This window comes from Mytilus trossulus, chromosome 6 (assembly GCF_036588685.1).
Source record: "Mytilus trossulus isolate FHL-02 chromosome 6, PNRI_Mtr1.1.1.hap1, whole genome shotgun sequence".
NCBI classification, from domain to species: Eukaryota; Metazoa; Mollusca; class Bivalvia; order Mytilida; family Mytilidae; genus Mytilus; species Mytilus trossulus.
In genome coordinates this window covers 49,517,284-49,537,900 of record NC_086378.1, presented here as the reverse complement: position 1 = coordinate 49,537,900, position 20,617 = coordinate 49,517,284, and the positions used below count along the sequence as shown (strand labels likewise).

Genomic DNA, 20,617 nt, shown 5'->3' with positions numbered 1-20,617 from the left:
AATAGTTTCCTGTTGTCGACGATTATAAATAGATATTTGGGTTTAGAAAAAATTAAATTAAAAAGGAAATGAATCTTTCACCCTGCCACCTTTTGTATGCATGTACTTGTCCAAAAACAGGATTCTTTAATTCAGTGGTTGCCGTAGGTTGTTATGTTACATATTTGTTTTTCGTATCTTTTTGTACATTAATAAGCCGTTATTTTTCTTGTTTGAATTGTTTCGTATTATCATGTCGATGCCTTTTATAGATGACTTTGCGGTATGGGATTTGCTCATTTTTGAAGTCCGTACGGTGACCTTAAATTGTTAATTTCTGTGTCATTTGGTATCTTACGAAGAGTAGTCTCATTGGCAATCATACCATATCTTCTGTCTCATATTTGAAAGAATTCATGTTTTTTAATTTATTGTTTTACTGAAATTTACACATGTTACATACTAGAATGTGAATGCAGATTAGTAATATATAATTTGCCCATACATTAATCAAATCATATATTTATAAAAAGCTTTAAGCGTATCACAAAAGGGATTGTGATTGATCCGTGGGTCAGTTCGATGATTTTTTTCAAATGTATTATGTTTACTCTCTTTGATAATAATTTAAACCTGAAATGGATACCCGGCCACGTCCGCTTTTATTGGTTGTATTTTTTGTTTATCTATATGATAAGATAATATAAAAAAGAAGATGCTGTATGATTATGATTGCCAATGAGACAACTGTCCACAAGAGACCAAAATGACACAAACATTAACAACTATATGTCACATAATCCTTTTTCAAGAGATTTTTATAGTTTGTTCTTATATTGTACTGTTTCACCACTGTCCCATGTAAGGGAGGGTTTGGATCCAGCTAACATGTTAACCCTGCCACATCCTGTATGTATGTACCTGTCACAAGTCAGGATCCTGTAATTCCGTGGATGTCGTTTGTTTATGTTATATATATTTGTTTTTCGTTCATTTTTTGTACACAAATTTGACCGTTAGATTTCTTGTTTGTATTGTATTACACTGTCATTTTGGTGCCTTTTATAGCTGACAATGCGATATGGGCTTTGTTCATTTTTGAAAGCAGTACGGTGAACAATATACGTGATATGATATTCATATTTTACGAATCATGAATTTATTACAGTATACCTAGAATAATGTTCGTAAATATTAACGTATTATTAAGCTACCTTTTGACACAAGTTTTTTTTTTTTTAAATTTTTTAACGTTTCAGAGTACCTCGGATAACTATTTATTGTCTGATTTTAATATCTTTTTACATGTTATATCATAACTAAAGTTTGCTTAAAATTAAACAAAAGTCATCTGAAACTTATGTAGCTGTTGAAGGGAACACATAACACATGGCTAGATTCTATCCTACTTTCCGTATATTTATTATAATGCTGATTTTAAAAAAAAAGATTCGGGTGAATGATGGCTTAGAAATTTTAAATAGCAAATGACCACTCGTTTTATGAAGCAAAAAAGATAAAAATCGGTTATTAAATAAATTTGCTTTAATATATAGACATGGATAGTATTTCGGAAAATGCAAATTTTAAGTAAAGAAATGATGATATCGAAAGGTTTATTTCAATAAATAAAGAAAGAAAATATGTAAATAAAAATCAAATCTTATCAAAAGATAACATCTCTATCAACTCACCAATGCCCGATTGATCCTATCAATAAGAAGTGTTCGTGTATTACATGTCCAAAAAACAGAAAATGTTGCAGAAAATCATTCAACTTTATTACGTCATCAATTTTGGACGGTAAGCTGCGATTTGATAATATAGTAACACGTTTTTACTCCCAATTAACACTTTCAGAGAGAAGCACGAATTAAAAAAAACCCTAGACAATGTATGATCTTAAATAAGTACAAAATCGACTTTTCATAAAATTTCATTCATTCTTTTGATACATTGATATTGTTATTGAAATAAAAAAAAAAATTAAACCGGGGGTTCCCAACCAAGATAAAAAAAAAGGGGGCTGCACCATTATACCCCATTCAAATGCATTGTACGTCCTAAAAAGGGAATTCCGCCCCCGAGAATGTTGAATTATTTATTTGACAGTAAACGTGCGATTTTTGTACAGGTGATTACAGGGGGTAGGGGAAGTGGAATGGCACATTTTGCATTTTTTTCTAAACAAATGTCACTTCCTGTTTATTTTAAATTAATTCACCCCCCCTTTTCCCCTTTACGTTTACCCATTAAAATCAAACGTAAGCTTACTAAAATATATCTTTATTATATTACTTTTCTGCGAAGTTGTATTTTAAAAAGCCTTAAATGTGAACAACATCTTTTGAAATGCTTCTTATTTTATCAAATTATTAAACTTCTGTTTTTTTTATTCCAGAAAATAAAAAAACTCTCGTTTGAAGTGAAGTGAAACAAAAATGTGTTTACACAATAAATTACATTTACTGCTTTATGGCTATTAAAGTTTCTATAATGTTCAGTCTTGTTAAATGTACTACTACTTCATTGGAACGCCGAACAAATCAGATACAAAACAAAAGTAACCAAAAAAAAGAAGACCGGAATCCTCGTGCAAAAAAATATCTGGCAACGGTTGTTACCGGCCTGTCTTTTTGTTACCTGTGTATTGTATCTAATACTTATAAATCAGGGCACCAATGTGTTGGTTAAGCTGATTACGCATTTATGAAGTAAATCATGTTAATGTAAGCACCTGCTCAAACGAGTGACTCTGTATTGCGTAATGAAAAATAAAAGATCATGTTATAATTTTAAACATTAATTATACAATTAGTTAATGTCTGACATTCTTGTCTTTGTTCATCAAATTCGTGTATGTCATGTATAAGATACTAATTTCAATGTTGAGGTTAACATATAAAAATGATAATGTAAAAAAAGATTAGAGATTTAATGGCTTATATAAAGATTTTTCAGTGCTGGTGTAAAGCTTAAATCTGATATGTTAGCATTCCTGCCCTGTATATTATTTCTGAGAATTGTAACAACAGTATGTGTAATGAGTTGTGTTTCAGCAGTGTTATTCATCTGAACATATTTTCATTATCAGTTTTTTTAACAATAAAATTTGATCATACAGTATTTGAGTCTTGAACTTGATAGGACTGTGAACCTCCAGATAACTAATCAGAATATACATTTGAATTTAATAAGCTTGATATCGGAATTTCAATACCTGGTACATTCAACGTAAATAAGATTAACCTTTATTTCCTATGAACTCCCCTAGACTCTGGGTCTTTTTTCTTTTGCGATTACTTCTTACAGGTAATTGCGAAGTCATCTATCAATGGTAATGCTGATAAGAAAACATTAAATTGAATGCATAGTAAAGAACGTCAATATCTAATAAGTTCAGTTTGTACATTATACACATATAAATGCCATATGCACTTCTCTCCTGTATCCTATATACTCAAGATTCTTAAGTTCATTTTAGTGCAAATTACACAAAATTGAAATATTTACTCACGCACTGCTTATCAAAGAACAATTTGTACTAGAACATCATCAACATATCTAAATTCCATTTGCACCAATCCTAATTACACTATGTACTCATCATAATTTCATTCGAGTGCCGTGTACATCTATTTAATGTTCATAATGTACAAAAAGTCCTGTTTGTTTGCTTTATTTGTTGAGATTTTCTAATACATATATGTAAATAAACCAAAATTGTACAATGAAATAAGAAAGAAGAGCTAAAATTTGTAAATTATTTCGTAATTCAGTACTGTTAGGAGTATTGAATTGGCTACAATAATTCGGTTTGGTCAGGGTAGGTGAATAATTCTATCTGAATTGTTTTCATGAACTCCAGCAGAATTCTCTGCTTGACCGTTACAATTAATGTATGATGCAGACATTATTTGACAAGCTTAACCATCACAAACTCAAACATAGATGCATAATACATTATTAAAAGATCATTGGGGAAGAATGTTAATGGATTTTTGGGATATCCCATATCGCTTATTTATCTAATATTGTTTTTTCATATTTTATATTCAATGTACAAACTACTTTTGATTCAAAATCACGTTTATATAACTGTTCAAAATTGTTCAATATTTTTTTGAAGTACCTAAATTAGATACTTTGCAGAAATTGAAGTATTTGTAAAGATAAAGAATAATCCGGATAGTGACAGATCTGGAAACGCTTTAAAAAAAACAATTGTCATACACTATTGAAATCTGTACATTTGTTAGTTTAAAACATCAAGTACCGGTACCTTATCCCGGCCTCGTTAACATAAGTAAATAACATATTTATACAGTTGTTAGTATTTGTTAGTATTATACATTCAATTTTCAATATTTGAAGAAAAAAAGTTCTACCATGTCAGTAATTTCAAAAAGAAAGAAGTTTACCATTAAAATGTTCAAACAGAATTATCTGTATAACAAATGCACAGGTTTTGAAAATATATAAATATATATATTATATTTTTTTATATTAATTTAGTTTTTTCTTATTTGCACATGGGCAAAATGATTTACACACATTTGTATGCATAATAGTTATATACATTAAAAGGAAGATATATAGACACAGCTGTTTTAGTTTGATACATTGCAGATTCTTATTTTAGGTAACGCGGTTTTTATAATGATGAAAAGCATTGTGAAACACCAATTGCCGCTTATTCGTTATTCTAAAACTACATTAGAAATATCCTTCTCTGAATTATACTTGTTCTTTGTATTGCTGTAAATTCGTTATATTTCCGAGTAGGCAGGTTCTTTAATCGCCGAAATTTGATAGTTTCTCGGATTGGCGAAGACAAAATATTCAATTGAGTATAGTTTTGCTTGATCGATGATTATCAGTCCATTTTAGTTCAGTGTTTCTGGTTCCCTGCTCGAAACACTGATCATGCACAATGTTACGTCATGGTTACTTTGTATCTATGGGAAACCGGTTTTATACATGTAGTTATTTAGTATATTGTTAGTCTTGTATTTTGGTTTTGGTTCTTTTATATGTTTTGGAGTTTATATCTTCCTAAGTTAGAGATAGATTATGCAGAATTTATGCATCTTCAATTATTAACAGGAAAAGAATGGCCACATTGAAGGTAAAACAAAGGTAAAACTGTTGATTAACTATTTCAATCCACAAGAAACGTATTATTATAGAGGAGAAAACGATAATTTACATATCATATGAAATTAAACTGATGTAGAAATATCCAATTGAAAGATTTCGCTATCTATTTATTTCAATATGAATGTTTTACGGTTACCACTACATGACTGTCGCAGTCAACTCTATGGATAATTGGAAGGTGTCTAAAAAAAACCCACAAACAAACAAATGATACATATTATCGAGTCCATGCCTTCTAAGTTGTTTATTTTAGATTCTAACATGACGTCCTTCAAACGCTTGAGTACACACCCATTGTAAAATATGAATATATTGCTAGGGCTGTTCCGATTACACTCCCATGTCATATGCTTTTTATTATGATTGCGGTACCCGCCGTCATAGTAAGATGACGTAAAAATATAAGCATTTACGGAAAATACACGCCTGTGAAAACGAAAATCATCACAACACGGAAAAGTAAGCAAACGATGCTGAAATCTAGTATAAGCCAATTATTTTTATACATAAATATACATTTTCAAGTAAATAATCATTTACATTCATCCAAAACTATCTAAATACGTTATTGAAAATAATTTAAGCATGTCATTTATTCAGTTTACTCAGTTTTTTACGCTAATTTAATTGTGCGTTTATTTATAGGAACGGCAAATATTGTCCTCAACCTAGAGCACTTCGATCCAAAGAAATGCCGTATTTGTTATATTAGAATCGAAATAATTCCTGGGGGCTTGAATATATCGTGATTTTACTACGGGTTGTCCCTTTATGCCGATATCTTACCCCTCGCTAACGCTCAGTGTACACTATTTGTCATAAACGGCCAAACCGAGGTAAAATCACGATATAGCCAAGAATCTTCTTAATTTTATATAATTTGGATATATGTTATTGTATGTTTTAAATCAAAAATGAGAAATTGAGTCCAATCGGAAAACGTGACTTTTACAGCCTTTGCCCCTTTAAACATTTACGATAAACAATTTTTTCACCTGTTTTAAGATTTTGGATTTAACATTTATACGTATGTATTATGCTGATCAGGTTGAAACACATGAACGCGGAAGCTTCAATATAACAGCAATAAAACAATACAATATGCATGTCTTCCTTTCATTGTAGCTTACACAGATCTGTAAAGATAGACATCAACAACTTACAATGTATCTTTTAACGACTAAATAAATGTCGAATACGACACAAATAGTTTAAATAGAGAATGTGATTTCAGGTGTGTGCTATTGAATATTTTCCTTCAAAGATAATGGTAGTTAACAGACATCACTTAGCATATATTTTAAAGTGAAAACAGGTAAGAACTTACATCTTTTCTGAAATAAATCTTGACAGGAATTATAAGATTTTAAATGTGAGTTATGAAAACGTAGCTACATAAATGCAAGTTGATAACTATATATTTTTGAAATCAGTGTGAAAGAATGTTTCATATAAGACCGGAGTGATATTTACTTATCTCCCTTATTTCACATAAAAGTATACAGAAACCACTTACTCGTCCAATGAGGATGAAAAACTTTATGATTTGATGCCAATTTTGGCTTTTATTAAACCGAAACTAGCTTCTTTTCAATAAAATCTAAAACTGATGCGGAAAGACCTTCAATTGTCTTCTGAACAATTGGTTTTTAATTGTACTTTATTTGTTTCAGGGGCAGATAAAAAAAGGCTGATGTTTTTTTTTCTCACTTTTTTATGACTTTACATTGTTGTCGAATGTCGCTCTCTTTTTGCATGTTTGTCATGATGTCTTGCATTTTGTTAATTGAATTAAATTTGTGGAATTTACAAACTAAACAAAAATATGAAAACAAATATGTGACCAGCCACGACATATCCAGGCTTATAGAGGTAGAACGTCATTGTGAGAAAAACGCCACCAACTATATGTGACTAGCCATCTCAAGGCTGAGGAGTGTACATTGTCTTAAATGTACTTTTTGTATATTTATCAAGACGATCTTGTCATGTTATTATGACATATTTCTTGTAAAAGCAACTACAATACAAACAATTCTTAGCTCTATTTTAGAACATGTAATTTAAACTTGTTGAAATGAAGTTAGTTTAAAATTTGTCAAAGTAAACTTTAAGAATCCTTTTTTTTTAATTTAGATTTATTATGAATGGCTCTACACATAGTATGCGACGCGTAACAGTTTATGATGTGTTCTCATATATGCCTTTGAAACGGTGCATTTATTATGGATATATTTCAGACTTCATTTATGAAAGAAAATCTTAAGAGCAGAGTTTTTTTGTAGCTCTATTTTAGAACATGTAATTTAAACTTGTTAAAATATGTTTAAAATTTGTCAAAGTAAGCTTTAAGAATTCCTTTTTTTAATTTAGATTTATTATGCATGTCTCTTTACATAGTATGCGACGCGTAACACTTTATAACTACATATGACTTTGATAAGTAGGTGTTCTCTTATATGCATTTGATACGGTACATTTATGATGGATATATTTCAGACTTCATTTATGAAAGGAAATCTATAGAGCAGAAATTTAATCTTTTTTGTATCAATTAAAAATATGAATTCAAATATTTTTCACTTCAAACAATACGCTAAAACTTCTTCAAATCTTATAAATGATGTATAGTTCGGCATACGCAAAAAAAGAAGCCTAGGTAAGTGTTTATCTCTTCTTCACTATACGTATTTCATTGAATGTCGATATTTATCATGTTTATAATTTTTCTAACAATGACTTTCTACCTCCATAAACCTGCAAATGTCATGGCGGGTCTTAACATAAGTTAAAACTAGTACCGTATAGCGGGTTATTTTTGCGGGTGTAAAATTTCGCGATTTTCATTGAATAATGTATACGAAATATTTTGGCGGTTATTATTTTGGCGGATTCAACATTTTTAACATTACCTTTGCATGTACACTTTTAAATTGGCGGAATTTATTTTGGCGATTTTGTTCTATCCGCGAAAATAAGCGAAAATTTACACCCCGCGAAAATAACCCGCTATACGGTATCATACGAATAAATTTTTTTGACTATTCGTAAGTTTCAACTTTGCAAAGCATATTTACACAAATGATAAAACGGAATATTATATAAACAAGGCATTGCATATCAATTTGAGTGTACATGGAATATCATTAAAAAAGTGTGAATCCCTTTTTTATGTTTGAGTCGTGGATAATTTATAACAAACAATAATTTTCATAATATAATTTCAAATATTGCTGAGTAAATGTTTTGAATATGTCTCTTTTCGTGTATTAGATACACTAATTTTTGGTAAATATACGCAAATGATAATGAAAAGAAGATTCGAGAAATTAAGAGTTTAGTTAAAGTTTATTGGTTATATAACATATCATGCAAATAGGGAACAACTAATATTTTAAAACTGGTTGCACAACATGTTGCTGCATTTGTAGTATACATAAATAAAGGCAACAGTAAAATTGAGAATGGGAATAGAGAATGCGTCAAAGAGACCACAACACGACCACAGAACAGACAACACCCGAAGGCCACCAATGGGTGTTCAATGCAGAGAGAAACTCTTGCACCCGGAGTCGATCTTCAGCTAGTTCCTTAACAAAAAATGTATACTAGTGCATTCATAAAAGAGGGACGAAAGATACCAAAGGGACAGTCAAACTCATAAATCTAAAACAAACTGACAACGCCAAGGCTAAAAATGAAAAAGAAAAACAGAAAAACAATAGTACACACGACACAACATAGAAAACTAAAGAATAAACAACACGAACCCCACCAAAAACTAGGGGTGATCTCAGGTGCTCCGGAAGGGTAACCAGATCCTGCTCCACATGTGGCACCCGTCGTGTTGCTTATGTGATTACAAATCCGGTAAATAGTCTAATTCGGTAGGTCACATTCATGAAAGGGAAGGGGATTGTAGTTACGACGTAAGGAACATATCCGATATCATTTGTGAAACGGTTATTCCATAACGGTCAAACAACATAATGTACGTCATACTAAACTCCGAAATATATCCAAGAAACTAAAACTAAAAATCTTAAAAGACTAACAAAGGCCAGAGGCTCCTTACTTGGGACAGGCGCAAATATGCAGTAGTAAACCGCTGTTCGCACATTAAATGAAGGACACTGTTTTATAACACTTGTCTTGCAATGGATTGGCAAATAACAAGTCCCCTGTAAACAATGCAAGATATATATAAAGAGGCAATATGCATTGTTGACCATCCTTTAAACATATTCCACATGTATATATATGATATACATTTGGTTATTTCATTCAGATTTCGAATATCATTACAGCTTATTTTCATACGTTTATATCATACTAGAACACACCCGTGGCATCGCGGGTCCGTGACTGAATTAAAGTATATAACTATGCGCAAGCCTTATTTTAGTATTAGTATTGTCATCTGATAAAATCATGCCGATTATAAGATATACTGTTTTCTCTGCTTTCAAATCTTTCTGTTTGAACTCGTCGAACTGGAACTTATGAATTATTGGTAATATTAATTATTTAAAAAAAAAGGTCCTGGAATGGAGTATTTTCTCAATCAACAGCATTGTCCTATATTAGTTCTAAATAAATGTGAATTCTTTGATTCGCTGTTTTACATCATGCCCGCTAACGAATTGAAAACTGTACCTTTACGCCTTATTTTAAGTCCAGATTTTTAGTATTCGTATTGTTATCTTAGACAGTCTTACTGGTGAGAAAGTCTTACTAGTTAAAATTTGACAATTTAAAAGTAGTTGCAACCCTGTGATTATGACCCGTGCATATAGCATATTAATTCTGAATACACCGTTCGGCGGTGCGCCTGTCAGATGCGGAACGTACAGGTAAGGTAATCGGTAACAGGTGAATATACTATTGGTTTCGCTATCGGACTCGATCCGGAACTTCTTAATTATTGGCAATATTAATAACGTGGAAAAGAAAAGGGCCTGGAGTAGTAAAATTTTTAATCTACACCTTTGTAATATATTAGTTATATATAAAGTTTAATTCTTTGATTCGTCGTTTTTACGTGATGACGGCTGACAAATTGATATCTATATTATATCAGTCATCAAACAATATCGGATGTATATTTCCTTTTCGTCACACTAATAAAGAACTGTAAAAAGAGAAATCAGCAACTTATCTTTTAAGAACTGCGTAAATGACGAACACAGTAAAAAGTGTTTAAAATGTGATCATCAATTTCAAAACTTTTAACCGTGATTTAAGTTGATGCTATTGCATAATATTAAATGTATTACGCAGTTTCGTGCAATAACATGTCTTTCACTAAACACCGTGGAATTTTAAATTTTTGTATCTATTGTTACATTCAGATTAAATGTCGTCTTCATTTTCATTTGAATATTTACACCAGACTGAAAAATATAGTAATAATAGCTAGTTGATAAACATTACGTAGCGTTCATTTAAAAGTGTGAACAGGTAAAACTTACATTATTTTAAAATCTATCTTGAATGTAAACATGATGTTTAATACAAATGTATTTATGAAAAAGGAAATATACAGCTCTAAATTTTTAATGATATATGATAATGTAGAATGATCTATAATGATTTGAAATGAGTTCTTAGTTGAAAATCACTGTAGAATTTTTGTAACGATCATTCATAAGGTGTCAAACATGTTTTGTGTCTGATTGAACTCTGCTGTCAAACGTTAGAAATCAGATACCAGGAACTATTCAACAATTGAAGGCATGACCATTTTGTTCTGATTATGGATTGGGGCCGTTATGCTGTGTGTAGGAATTGGCTGTTTCGAGGCATTGGTTTCCAAATAAAGCCGATGGCTACTGCATCATTAAACAAGTCCCTATTTATCCCTTTAAATGTTAAATGCAAATGGTCCTTCCACTAAATATATACCTGATCATAAGAACATGTTATCTTTATTCCCGCTGTTTCTGCCAAAACTGGCAATGGTAAGCGCATTATGCATGTTATGTATGATATAAGTTCATGTGATTCATTAGAATATTTTTCAAAAATATTTCCCTAATATGAGAAACGAAATTCAGAATGGAAATAGGGAATGTGTCAAAGCGACAACATCCCGACCCTAGCAGAAAACAGCAGAAGGCCACCAATAGGTCTTTAATATAGTGAGAAATTTCTGTACCCAGAGGCGTCCTTCAGCTAAACTAAAATTAAAACTCATAACAGACTAAAAAATTTGCGGCGCGCGAAAAAAAAAACGCACAACAATACGCACAGTAAAATTCAGTTTAACAGAAGTCCGAGTCCGATATCAGAATATGAAACAAAAGGAAATAAACAAAGTGACAATGAAATATATATAACAACAGACTACTAATAGTTACTGACATGTCAGCTGTAGACCTCAGTTAATTTTTTTGAAAGATTACGTCTTCATCATATGAATATCAGGCACAATCCCTCCTGTTAATAGTTTATTATTATACCATCTTAAAGCATATTAGAAGAACATAACCCGTGTCATGCCAACAACTGGTTTTAAAATAAATGTGTTTAATTCCGATGCAAAGAACCTTTAAGTGAATCAATAGGAAAGCCAGAATATGCAATACTTAATGACCTAAGGGAAAGTCCACTGTGACATAGACTAAATTCTTGAATGTGCTTCCTTGCCTTGTATGGTACTAGTGTTTCTGAAAATTGTAACAATAGTTTCTGTGATGGTTATTGTTGTAGCAGTAAAAGTCATGAGTACTGGAATATCATTACGTTCAATTACAATTGAATAAGTTGAGCTTGGAAAAGGAATGTCATTAATAGGTACATCCACCCTAAATCAGAATTTCTGTATTTCTCTTTAACTCCCATCTACTCGGAGTTTTTATCTGCTGCGATTACTTCTTTTTGGTTTTTCCAAAGTCATATCTCAATGGGAATAATGAATGAAAACATTAATTATTTTAAATGCATAGTATAGAACTCAAACATCTAATTAGTGTCATTTGTACATTATACACATATAAATGCCATATCCATTTCTCTCATGTACCCTTTATTCTCAAAACCCTTTAATTCATTAAATAAAGGTGCTATGTACCCTTATCATACACACAATGCTGTATAAAGCACAACAAACCTGTATAAGTGCTATATGGACTGCTTAGCAAAGCCCAATCTTAACTAGATCACATTATAAATTCACCAAAAGGTCATAGGGTTTAGTCTTAGAGGCGTGATTTTTGAATAGTTGTTAGTGGCTTTGAACTAGCTGTCAGGTAACTGCGAGTACTCTCACATCTGTTCATTGTGTTTTTTTGTGTCAGGATGTATAAGTACCCGGCCACGTCCTCTTGTATGTTTTGTCAATCTGATGAGTTTAAGCCTTTTTCAACTAATTTTTATAGTTCGTTCTCATGTTGTACTGTTATACTACTGTCCCAGGTTAGGGGAGGGTTGGGATCCCGCTAACATGTTAAACCCCGCCACATTTTTTTTTATGTATGTGCCTGTCCAAAGTCAGGAGCCTGTCATTCAGTGGTTGTCGTTTGTTTACTTGTTACATATTTGTTTTTCGTTCATTTTTTTTTACATAAATAAGGCCGTTAGTTTTCTCGTTTGAATTGTTGAATTGATTGTCTTAATGGGGCCTTTTATAGCTGACTATGCGGTATGGGATTTGTTCATTGTTGAAGACCGTACGGTGACCTATAGTTGTTAATGTTTGTGTTATTAAGGTCTTTTGTGGGTAGTTGTCTCATTGGCAATCATACCACATCTTCTTTTTTTTTTATATATGTTCTGTACTCATCTTAATCATATTATTTATCCAAGAACACCACACTACACTGCTCACTGAAATCTACACTCTTCACGTAAGTAATGTACAAAAGGTTCATACAAGTGTTATATGCACTATCTAATTCTGTTTGTTTGTTATATAATTTTAATACATGTCTTTCGGTTCTGTTATCAGTATTAAATTGCCTACAACATTTTCGATGGTTAGTGTTTTAAAACAATTGTTTTCATGAACCGTAGTAAACTGTTTTAATGACCGTTGAAATTAACATCATGAGCTGATTTGCCATTATGACAAAAGTGTTTCAGAAATCATATCTGATATTCTTCCGCAGTCATAATAACCTTGCATCATTACCGAACTGAACAAAGAAATAACACAAAGGGTGTCGTATACGGTGCAGAAATGCTTTCCCTTCCTGAGCACCTGATTTCACTCCAGAATTTTTGTGGAGTGTGTGTTGTTTTTTATTTTTATCACTTATAACTGTTGATGAAAATGTCCTTTGGTTTCATGAGTCTTTGTTCACTTATTGGTTTTGATTGTTGTTGTCTCAATGCATGATGAAGACATTATTTAACAAAGCTTACCACAGCAAATTAAAACATTGCTCCATCAAACATTCTACTAGGGTTACATTTTTTTACGGACGGCCTCAGTAAATATCTGTTTTTCAAAAGTCAATAAAACCGCATATTTACCTCATCAAAAGACAGTAATTGTATAATATGTTGTTATTATCTTGGAGATAATATGATATCTATAAAATTTCAACAAAATGACGAATATGATCTCAATTAATTATAAAACAATTATAGCCTATTCATCAGGTCAATACAGGATATATCGACCCAGAGAAGTATATCGACCTCGGACTTCGTCCTCAGTCAGTTATCTACCTTCAGGGTAATATATCCTTGTATCGACCTCATACAAAGACTATAAATGTAAAATATACATAACCTTGATAAACAAATTGTAAAAAAATAGAAAAACAACTTGTTTGTTTAAAACTAAGTAAATATCAAATAGTATACACATTATTCAACCAGAAAATGATTTCAAAATTGTATATCATACATTTAAATTTTCTGTTTTTGGATATTATCGATTAACGATTTAAAACGCAATAAATAAATTCGAGCAATGACATTTATGTCACCTGACGAATATAAGTTTGTGGATTTAAACTTAAATAAATGAATTAATTGACTACACATATATTTGTGTTTTGATATCAGTAGCTACAATGCACTAACACATTGTAGTAATGGTAGTGAACAAACATCAATTTACATTTATATAAATGTGTAAACAGGACTTACAATTATTTTAAAATTTATCGTGACTGGAATCATTATTAACGGAAACGCAATTGAATCAAGGCAAGTTGACAGTAAATATCATATTATAAGGACTTGGCATTTTAAGGTAGATTCAACGTATACCGCCATCTTGTATTGTACTATCGCAATACACAATCAGTCTAGGGATTTGCCCATATGTTCAATTGTATTGGTCAGATTGTTTATATAAACGTGCTGATTTATTGCATTATTCAAAATATTTAAACAAATACCAAATATTTGTGTTTTGGAATCAATTTGTTCAACAAAGTCATTTAAGGGTTGATAACTCTTTCAGTAAAAACATTAAAGTCGACTGATAGGATAAAATCATAGTTGAATCTTTATTTTAACAAATTATAAGAAAATTCTATCCTAGGAAACATATACCGATGACCTGCCTTAAAAATACAAAGATGGGATATGATTGCCAATAAGACAACTATCCACCAAATCACAAATAAAGTTGATACCGGAAATATAGATACCGTACGGCTTTTAACACTGGGAAAATACCCATACACTTCGGTCAGCTACAAAAGACTCCGACATGAAAAATATGAACCTATTCAATTGAGAAAACTAACGGCCTGACTTTTAACAAAACAAGCAGTACAATACAATAGGCTTTATTTAAAAAAAAATCACACCGTCACATTGAAATGAGAAAAAGAGGTAGATGCATACACAATACAATCACAAACAATTAAATAAATAAATAAAATAACTAAGAAATGGAATATTTAAAAAAACATACTTTATATTATATTATAGCATTTTAGTTTACTTTAAAATGAATAAAGATACATTTTTAAGTACAATAATATTCATCAATGACTTTACATTGCAGCATCTTAATTTTGAAATACACTAACGTTCGATTTGTGATAATTTTACAAGATAGTTTTCAAGCTTAAGATTGTTGTAAAAGGTCCATAAAGTTGTCCTCTGGATAAGTTGTTAATTTGACTTAGCCAAGATACGATACACAAATATTACAATCACATATGAACTTCACATCTGTAATGTGGCGTGATCTGTGATTTGTCTGTGTCTGTGATCGCTCAACCCTACAGAAACCTGTAACAGTGATGTAACAGTGTAACATTAAAACAGTTGAAAAAGGCTAAACTCATCAGATGGATACATAGAGTGGCTGTGAACGGGTAATTATGTATCTCAAAAACAAAAAGACACTAAGTTCAGATCTGCGTTAACTCAAAGTTACTGACAGCTAGTTCAATGTCAAAAACAACTAATAAAAAAAGTGATGTATAAAGGACTAAAATATCATTCAGTTTACATCCAACATTTAATTATTTTAATGTGTAGACGTCATTTACAGTCAGATCATACATGCACTTGTGCTATGCCCTTTCAGAGGAGAAGTCAGATTGTAGAAATACATAAATGTGTAATATCTACAAAACATTTAATTCAATAATTACATAATCAATATATATATATTTCAATGAAAGGTTAGTATCAAAAGATCCAACTGCATTGTTGAACATTTGAGAATAGTTTATTTTAAGGATTGTTAATATTACGAGGATTCGTTTTTAAATAAGTTTTCTATCGATACCCCTTTACATGCAAAACAAGCCTTACAAGCTTTATAACTATGAAGAATTTTATAAAAGTTTAAATGATTGGAGGTAACGAAATAACTGACGTTTATCCTAATATTTTTCGAAGAGTTTCTTGTGTAGTTCTGACAAATCTAAATATAGGAAACAAAAGTTATTGGTTTTTGATACTGGAATGCCATTAAATATGGTTGGGTGAATTTTAGATGTGTAGAAAGATTATTTAACGTAAATATATCATTTCACTTAATATGATTTATAACAGAAATTCTTTTATATGAGATGCACATGTGGTATGTATTTGTTTTGGTTGGATTAGACCGTTGTTATGACAACGTTTTGTTGGAAGAAGCAAGCACATGATAAAACCATTCCAAAATTATATTTCGTCTGTGTATAAGTCCTTGTGTTTATCTAGTGTTAAATTGATATAGACATCGGTTGGTTGTGAGAAGCCAGCAGAAAGAATATAAATCAGACAAAATGCATTTTGTTAATGGTGTAAACTTCCCACAAACACCATCAACCCTTACAATATACAGGTAACACCTTTGCAACATACACATTACACGATAATGTAATTTAATTTCAAAGAAAGCATGCGACTATAAAATTTTTAATTATCTTAAAAAAACGAATTTTGATCACAATATTGCTAATTAATGTATAAAGTCAAAATTCAGTTCTTATCAATTTTTTGCATAGTTTAAATTTCTTAAAGTTTCTTACACACAGTAAAGAACCGTCGAAATTGAATTTGATTGATAAACAACAATTTCTGTTATCTTTATAATATATTTTCGTTGAATAATCAAGAATGTTCTCAATATACTGCTGAAATTTACCCCAAGGAACTGGGGTAACTGTTCTTTTCTATATTTGGATATTTCGGTGTTAAACGATAAACTCTACACTAAAATTTACGACGAAAAGGGACGATGTTTTATTACCTATTCCATTTTTAGATGAAGATGTTCCTCTGACACCATCTTACGGTGTTTAGATTTCGCAGCTCGATTGCTATGCTCCTTTCTATTTTGACGTTTTTTGATTTTAACGGACGTAATATGTGTATAACGGGTTGATTTTTAAACCAGGGATATCGTTACCATAAATTACTTAAAACCTTTACTAAATTTTTCAGAGAAAGAAAGATTTGGTTTTGAAGTTTGGTTGTACCTATAGAAAACTTATTTCAAATGGGATAGCACATCCTCATTTTTGCCGCAATGTTGTTAACCGTGACCAGAAATTTAGAAATTATACTTAAAAAATTATCGCATCTTTGAATAAATTTATTATAAAAGTTTACCAATTCAACACTGTAATACGATCTTTCAATTTTGTTTTTATTAGTATAAATATTGATTTTTTTATCAGTAAATTTAAAGCAAACTAAATATAACAAGGATGTTATATACATGTACATATACACATTCAGGGATCTACAATGTGTAGACACATGTATCTTGGCATTGCACAAGGTCAAGTTTTCTCTGACAATAGTCTTTAAACTAAATCCATTAAATGTGTGATGAAAAGATTGATATTTTAGTCTTAGATGCGTGTATTTTGTTGTTTGTGGCTTTAAATTTGCTGTCAGATAACTGCAAGTACTGTCAGATCTTTTCCTATTGTCTTTTTGTTGTTAGGTTGTACAAGTACCCGGCGACGTCCACTTGCTATTGTGTCCATTTGATGATCTAAGCCTTTTTCAACTGATTTTAATAGTTCGTTCTTATGTTGTTTTGTTTAATTACTGTCCCAGGTAAGGGAAGAATTGAGATCCCGCTAACATTTTTAAACTCGCCGCATTATGTATGTATATGCCTGTCCCAAGTCAAGAGCCTGTAAATCGGTGATTGTCTTTTGTTTAAGTGCTACATGTTACTTTTTTGCTGATTTTTTATATAAAAAAGGTCGTTAGTTCGGGCATTTTATAGCTGACTATGCGGTATGGAATTTGCTAAATGTTTAAGGACGTACGATTACCTATATCTTATTTCGGTGTCATTTAGGTCTTATTTGGACAGTTATCTCATTTGCAATCAAACTAAATTTTCCTTTTTATATTTACACCATTCATTCACATCATTGTTGATCGCACGTTACACCATCACACTATTCCCTCTTCACCATACACCATAGTTCCATACATATTCTACTATTGCACCAAATGCTATACAATATTACACCATACACGGTTTTTTTTCTTATTTTATCCAAGCAATAGGCTTTAGCTGACCACCTTAGTTTCAGTAAAGTATATGAACCTAATTATAGGTAACCGAACGGCCTTCGATGATGAGAACAAGTCTTACCGTAAATTATGCTATTTTAAAGTACATTTTTATTGTTTCATGACGAATGCAATAGCTAAACAAAGTAAATTATTGGCAATTGAGGAGTAAACCAGCCATAATATCAAATGTGATTATATCAGTTTAACATTTTTAATTGATTCTGATAAAAGAGGAGCGTAAGACACCAATGACACATTCAAAATCACAAGTCGGAAAACAAACTGACAATGACACTGCAAAATAAGAATAAGTAAAAAAAAACCAACACCACACAAAATACAACATATAGAAAACCAAAAACTTTACAATACAAATCATCAACCAACACTGAGGGTACATGGGAAGGGTAAACAGTTTTGGCTCCACATGTGGCACCCGTCATGTTACTTCATTTAAACAAAATTTAGTTGATAAATCTTATTCGGTACGTTACATAAGGGAAAAGGGTAAGTGACTGTGGTAACGATAATTGGCACATAACCGTTGTCATCTGTAAAACGGACATTTTATAAGGTTTGACGTGTTTAACGAGTTAGGGCGTTCGTAAAAGTTACGAAGTGACGATTTCAACTTTTTTACTGGGAAATCTTTGTTGAATATCTTCCTTGTGATTGTCATTCCTATATCAAGGAAAAATAAGATAGGAATTACAAGCCCTAGATTATCGTATCACCTATTAGATATATACTCCGGCGGCAGGCGTCGCTGTAATGCTGCTACCTAATAATATACAATTGGAAAACTGAAATCATCACTCTAGTCGTAAACCATTGTTTTTTATCGATCGTTATTATGAATTTCTAGACGAAAGTCTTGATAACAGGGAGACTTAATTTAATCTGTTAGCTAATTTATCTCAAGTTCGAGAGGATAGATGTTTCCATCAAATGTTGAGCTTTTTAGAAGAGCAGATAATCAGCTGTATAGCGAAAAGCGAACATAATGGAAACTGCTGCAGTTGGTTCTTTTCTTCCTAAGAATGTCGAACGTCAGTCTCATATGAAAAAAGCAACTAGTAGGCAAAAAGAAGGCACACTCTGTTCCCCTGGGAATTCCGATTGTTCGTCCCTATGAAAAGAACATTGCACGTATACCTACGTAGGACGTTTTGTTTTATGAAACAAAGTAGGACCTTTAGCTTATCATTTAGTTCAAATAGTGAAAATTTGACGTTTATAGTGTTATACTATTACAATATGAAAGAGTTTAAGATTGTACTTACTCCACAAGATGTTTGGATTTTGTTTAGTATCCACATCGGAATCACGCCACATGTATTATAGTTTGGTTCGCAAGCCCGGCTTGATTAAATACATATTGATAATTTAGAAAGAGGTTTTGTGGAACTTGGAAGACCCAGCAATATACCGTTGTTACCAAGGACACCAAATGTATAGTTAAGGTATCAAATACAGTATGACGGAAGATCCAGTTCTTCATCTTTGGCTTAAATTCTAAAGGAACATAGAGCGAACCCTATAATTTCTTACCAATGATTTTCTCCTTGCTAAATGTTATGGAGATATATGTTGAGTTAATAAAAAAACAACTTATAGGGAGTGTTTATAAAGAAACATATAATGTATCTCGTTATACTCAAGTATACTGCTGACTTGGTTAATAAAGAAACATTTGTCAAAGAGGTACAACTATATCCAGTCCAGAAAAATTTTCAATTCATATACTAGTGAAAGCAACACTTGACTCGGGCTATATCTCAGTATTTTAAGCAAAGCCGTATATTTTCAGTTCATTTGTTGTAATATTTGTGTTAATATTTTGCTATAATTACAGTTGATTCATCATTTGATATGATGTTTTCTTATTTACTTCATTTTTTTATTTGCTTTTCAGTTAATCAATCAAAATGAAGAATAGAAGTCTGTTCTTTATTGTACTAATTGTTTGTGCTAAACTAGTGAATACATCATGTCCGTCGACTTGCAGTTGTAGTAACTCAACATTAGGGTTTGATGTAAACTGTTATTCAAAATCCTTTGAACGTATTCCAGACTTACCAAATGATACGTACCGCCTGTAAGTATATAGAGTTGATTGTGTTAATTTTTTTATTTCAAATTTCATATTTATAACAATAAGTAAGCAATATACAATATTGCAAAAAAAATACCAACAAAGAAATAAAACGACATTTTTTACAAATCCATTTATTAACATGTGGCATCAGAAGAACGAATATTGGAGATAAAAAATTGACTTTGACATTGTTAATTAAACATAAAATCTGCAGATTTTTTCAATACTTATATATTTGATATAATTTCTGATTATTTTTAATCAATTTTCTTTGTTCAAGGAATTTTGCGTACAACAACATCGATGAAATTGATGTTCAACTTTGTAAAGAGATGCCACTTTTACAATACATGTGAGTCAATAATTAAAATTTTGCACTTAATCAGTTTAGATTGATTGTCCCATGATTACTTATACATGCACATACAT

General features: G+C 31.2%; 1 protein-coding gene across 5 annotated transcripts in view; it reads left to right on the top strand.

The window, feature by feature from the left end:
* Nucleotides 1-6,301: 6,301 nt before the first annotated feature.
* LOC134721473 (leucine-rich repeat-containing protein 15-like) overlaps nt 6,302-20,617 on the top strand; it is a 31,327-nt gene continuing 17,011 nt past the window's right edge. Inside the window, exons 1-3 of one of the 5 annotated variants that reach the window (XM_063584523.1) lie at nt 6,302-6,454; nt 20,006-20,188; nt 20,469-20,540. In XM_063584523.1, the coding sequence (XP_063440593.1) occupies nt 20,019-20,188; nt 20,469-20,540 (242 nt within the window). In that variant the 5' untranslated portion in view covers nt 6,302-6,454; nt 20,006-20,018. Of the gene's footprint in view, nt 6,455-7,586; nt 7,799-14,056; nt 14,299-20,005; nt 20,189-20,468; nt 20,541-20,617 lie in introns of those variants that run through there. The other 4 variants (XM_063584522.1, XR_010107858.1, XM_063584521.1 and 1 more) reach the window with 4 other exon arrangements.